The following is a 4,166-nucleotide window of genomic DNA, read 5'->3' on the forward strand; positions in this document are numbered from 1 at the left end:
ACCTATGCTTCAACCAGGCAACAGTTTTTATCATCTCACGAGTGCACCATGGCATTGTGTTTCACTTGCTGAAATCTCCTTCCTATTTATTTCTACCTGCTAAGCTCCTTTTCACCCTTCAAGACCCAAACAAATGTTCTCTTTTTGTGAGGGGTTTCCTAAGTTTTCCAGGTAAAGTCTATGGCTTCTGCCTCCACACTCTCGTATCATAACCTGGAAAACCCAAATGTACAATCCTTTGTTATTGTTTCCTGGTTTACTTCTCTTTGTCTCTCTTCTTTTCTATGACCCCTGTAAAGGCAGGAGCCTATTGCGACTTTTTGCATGACACCCAATGTACAAGAGGTGTTCAAGCAATGAGCATTTGATATGCAAATTCTAATTTTAATATGTAAATATCTAAGAGATATGTAAATTGTAGCATAGGAAGCCAAAACTGCAAAATCATTCCAATAAGAAAATGGCTAAAATAAAAGCAGTTTCATGCTAAGCATTTTTTTTTTATCTTGTTGATTTGCATCTCATTTGGCTTCTGATTCCTCTGCATGGTGCAATCTTCTACTTATCTTTGGAACTTGAGCCATCTTATCTAAAAATTGGTTCAAGAAAACTTATACATGTTTTTAAGCCTTTCTTTTTTTTTCCATTTATTTATTTTATTGCATTTTAGGATTTGGGGTACATGTGAAGAACATGCAAGATTGTTGCATACGTACACACGTGGCAGTGTGATTTGCTGCCTTCCTCCCCATCACCTACATCTGGCATCTCTCCGCTTGCTATCTCTCCCCAGCTCCCCACCCCCCACTGTCCCTCCCCTATTTCCCTCCAACTGACCCCAGTGTGTAGTGCTCCCCTCCCTGTGTCCATGTGTTCTCATTGTTCAACACCCGCCTATGAGTGAGAACATGCGGTGTTTGATCTTCTGCTCTTGTGTCACTTTGCTGAGAATGATGGTTTCCAGGTTCATCCATGTCCCTACAAAGGACACAAACTCATTGTTTTTGATGGCTGCATAATATTCCATGGTGTATATGTGCCACATTTTCCCTGTCCAGTCTATCATCGATGCCTTTCTAAGTAAGCTATTGCTAAAGGTTTTACCAGTTCAATATTTTTCCTACTCTAAAGTAATTCTAAATCATCATACTAAATTTTCAACTTTATCTACTTTTAAAACTTTATTTTTAGAGTTTTAGTGGTTTAGACGTAACTTGGAAATGTCTCTATTCTCCTGGACCACAGAGCCTGTGAAACAGGGGTATCCAATCTTTTGGCTTCCCTGGGCTACATTGAAAGAAGAAGAATTCTCTTGGTCCACATATAAAATACACTAACACTAATGATAGCTGATGAGCAAAAACAAAACAAAACAAACCTCATAATGTTTTAAGAAAGTTCATGCATTTGTGTTGTGCCTCATGCATTCAATACAATTCTGGGCCACATGTGGCCCGAGGGCCGCAGGTTGGACAACCTTGCTTTAAGGTGTTGTTAAATCTCCCCAAGTATGTTCCATAAAGCACTGACCTGTAAAGCTAATCTATGAAAACAAACAAAATGCAGCCCATGGTCAATTAAGTTTGGAGAAAAATATATGCTATAGCTACATATTGAAAAGTCACAGAGCGCTTTAGCACATTAAAGGCTCTGAGAGGCCCAACAATGAAGAACTCAGTATTTCCCAAACTTAAGTACCAGAGAACCCGTTCAAGTCCCTTGGAACCAGTGTTCATGGAACTCAATCTGGGAAATACTGCACCATTGAGCTTTGGAATGGCCCAATACAACTAGCTTTTTGGTCATAAACAATCTTCATTTGTAACACAGTTGGATGGAGCTGAAAGGACACCCATCTTTGTCACTCATGCAGGTCTTGACTCCCATCTGCGTGTTCTCACCAAGTTATCATTTGGAGCATATTTGAAGGGAATGAAGAACAAACAGCTTGTTACAGCTCTGTTAGAAAGTGCCTCTTTACACAAAATCTATTTCTCTGTAGATTCCATCCATTCATCTTCATTCAGTTTCTTGGAGCCACAAATAATAAATCTAACCTGTTGTCACTTTTTCAGCCAGAGGGCCTAAAGGAACACATAGAACCTTTGGTCACTGGTAGAACAGCAAACAAAAAGCTTACTTGTCCTCTTCATCTGAAAAGTAAACAACACAAGTGGGAAAGGTTTGCAGATGCCTGGCATACCAAGCCATTATTTGTAAGGGTGTAATGATTAGAAGATAATGGCCCGGTGCCTTTGAAGACTGGAATGAAGCTTTCTGTGCAGTGACACATGGGCAATGTGAAGAGTCCTAATTTGACAACAAAACAACCTAAATCTCTTTTATGAGGTGAGCCGTGTATCTTAGGTAATAAACACTTAAGTAATTAGATGGTTTTTATGGAGATAGCTATAAACTGAAACATGGGGAAAAATCCCTCGGTAATAGGCTGACGCCCAGGAAGACGGGTATATAAGAGCCAGGGCAGAAGAGAGGAGCATCAAGACACCAACAGACTTCTCTTCTCAACTCAACAAAACCCACCTCCCATCGCCATGGATTGCTGTGCTCTTCGGTCCTGCAGCGTCCCTACCGGCCCTGCCACCACCTTCTGCTCCTTCGACAAAAGCTGCCGCTGCGGAGTCTGCCTGCCCAGCACCTGCCCACATGAGATCAGCCTCCTTCAGCCCATCTGCTGCGACACCTGCTGCCCACCCTGCTGTGCGCCTGATACCTATGTGCCAACTTGCTGGCTGCTCAAAAACTGTCACCCGACTCCCGGACTGACTGGGATCAACCTGACAACCTACGTTCAGCCTGGCTGTGAGAGTCCCTGTGAGCCCTGCTGTTAACCAGCCAAGTCTGCACAGGTTCTGTGAGGCGGCTGTCCAATGTCCTCCACATCAGCTGAGCTTCAACACTCACTACTGCCTACATCAAGGCTAAGGCCCTTCCAATTCCTGGGGCCAAGTCTTGATGAATCTTCTTCATTCTTTGCTTCTTTGGGTACAGTTGGAGACCTCCTTTCTGTCTTTTAGGCTATTTCATCCCTCTTTGAGAAATAACCAATTTGACTATTTGTTAATAAACTTTATTCTGGCTTAGCAGATATGACCTTGTGACGATTTATTTTCTTTTTATTTAAGGATTAGTTATTTAAAAATCAATGTAAAACGTGCTCTTCCCTGTCTTTTCCTACACAAAATAGATATGACCTCTATTATCAGAAAGCAAAGAAATTTAGACCTGAGACACCTTCAAAGTTTGAACAAAGTTGATGGCACAGATGATACCAGAATGAAATTTGGAGTGTAGCAGTAGTATAGTCAACTTTCAATTATTTTTTTCCTATTTTTTAAATTATACTTTAAGTTCTGGGGTACATGTGCAGATCGTGCTGGATTGTTACGTGGGTATACACATGCCATGGTGGTTTGCTGCATCCGTTCTCCCGTCATCTACATTAGGTATTTCTCCTAATGTTATCCCTCCCCAACCCCCCCATCCCCTGCTATCCCTCCCCTAGCTCCCCCACCCCCTAACAGGCCTTGGTGTGTAATGTTCCCCTCCCTGTGTCCATGTGTTCTCATTGTTCAACACCCACTTATGCATGAGAACATGTGATGTTTGGTTTTTCTGTTCTTGTGTCAGTTTGCTGAGAATGATAGTTTCCAGCTTCATCCATGTCCCTGCAAAGGACATGAACTCATCCTTTTCTATGGCTGCATAGTATTCCATGGTGTATATTATTTATTTTCATATTTCCCATTAGGGAAAGTGGAATGCCTACCTAAACCTGAACAGCAGGTTATCACACTATCCAAGATTTACCCCAAAAGAATAAAAGCTCTCACAGTGGAATTTATTGCAAAAATAGATATGGTTCTTTGTGATCGGTTAAAAAGTAAAAAATGTGGTAGCTCATTTTATTGTATCTTTTTATTTAACAGATATTTATTTAATAGATATTGCTGGAAGATACCCACCGTGCCAAGCACTCTGCTAGAGTCTAGAGATTAATAGATTGTTTTTAAAATACTTGATTTTAGTTTCTATTGATTCTGACATTAATTTTTCTTTCTTCCTTAATTGACTACAAGAATTTATCACTGTGCTGGTGCGTATAAATAATTTATTACCTTAGTCACAGTCATCTCAAATTCTGA

At 40.8% G+C, this 4,166-nt stretch overlaps 1 protein-coding gene across 1 annotated transcript; it reads left to right on the plus strand.

The window, feature by feature from the left end:
* The first annotated feature begins 2,433 nt into the window (after positions 1-2,433).
* LOC116552846 (keratin-associated protein 3-1) lies at positions 2,434-3,109 on the plus strand. Its single transcript, XM_032279731.1, has one exon. It carries the CDS (start codon positions 2,556-2,558, stop codon positions 2,850-2,852), a length of 297 nt encoding a protein of 98 aa, XP_032135622.1. The 5' UTR covers positions 2,434-2,555; the 3' UTR covers positions 2,853-3,109.
* The last annotated feature ends 1,057 nt before the right edge of the window (positions 3,110-4,166 follow it).

Source organism: Sapajus apella, unplaced genomic scaffold (assembly GCF_009761245.1).
Source record: "Sapajus apella isolate SASKATOON/1434 unplaced genomic scaffold, GSC_monkey_1.0 scaffold12, whole genome shotgun sequence".
Taxonomy (NCBI): Eukaryota; Metazoa; Chordata; class Mammalia; order Primates; family Cebidae; genus Sapajus; species Sapajus apella.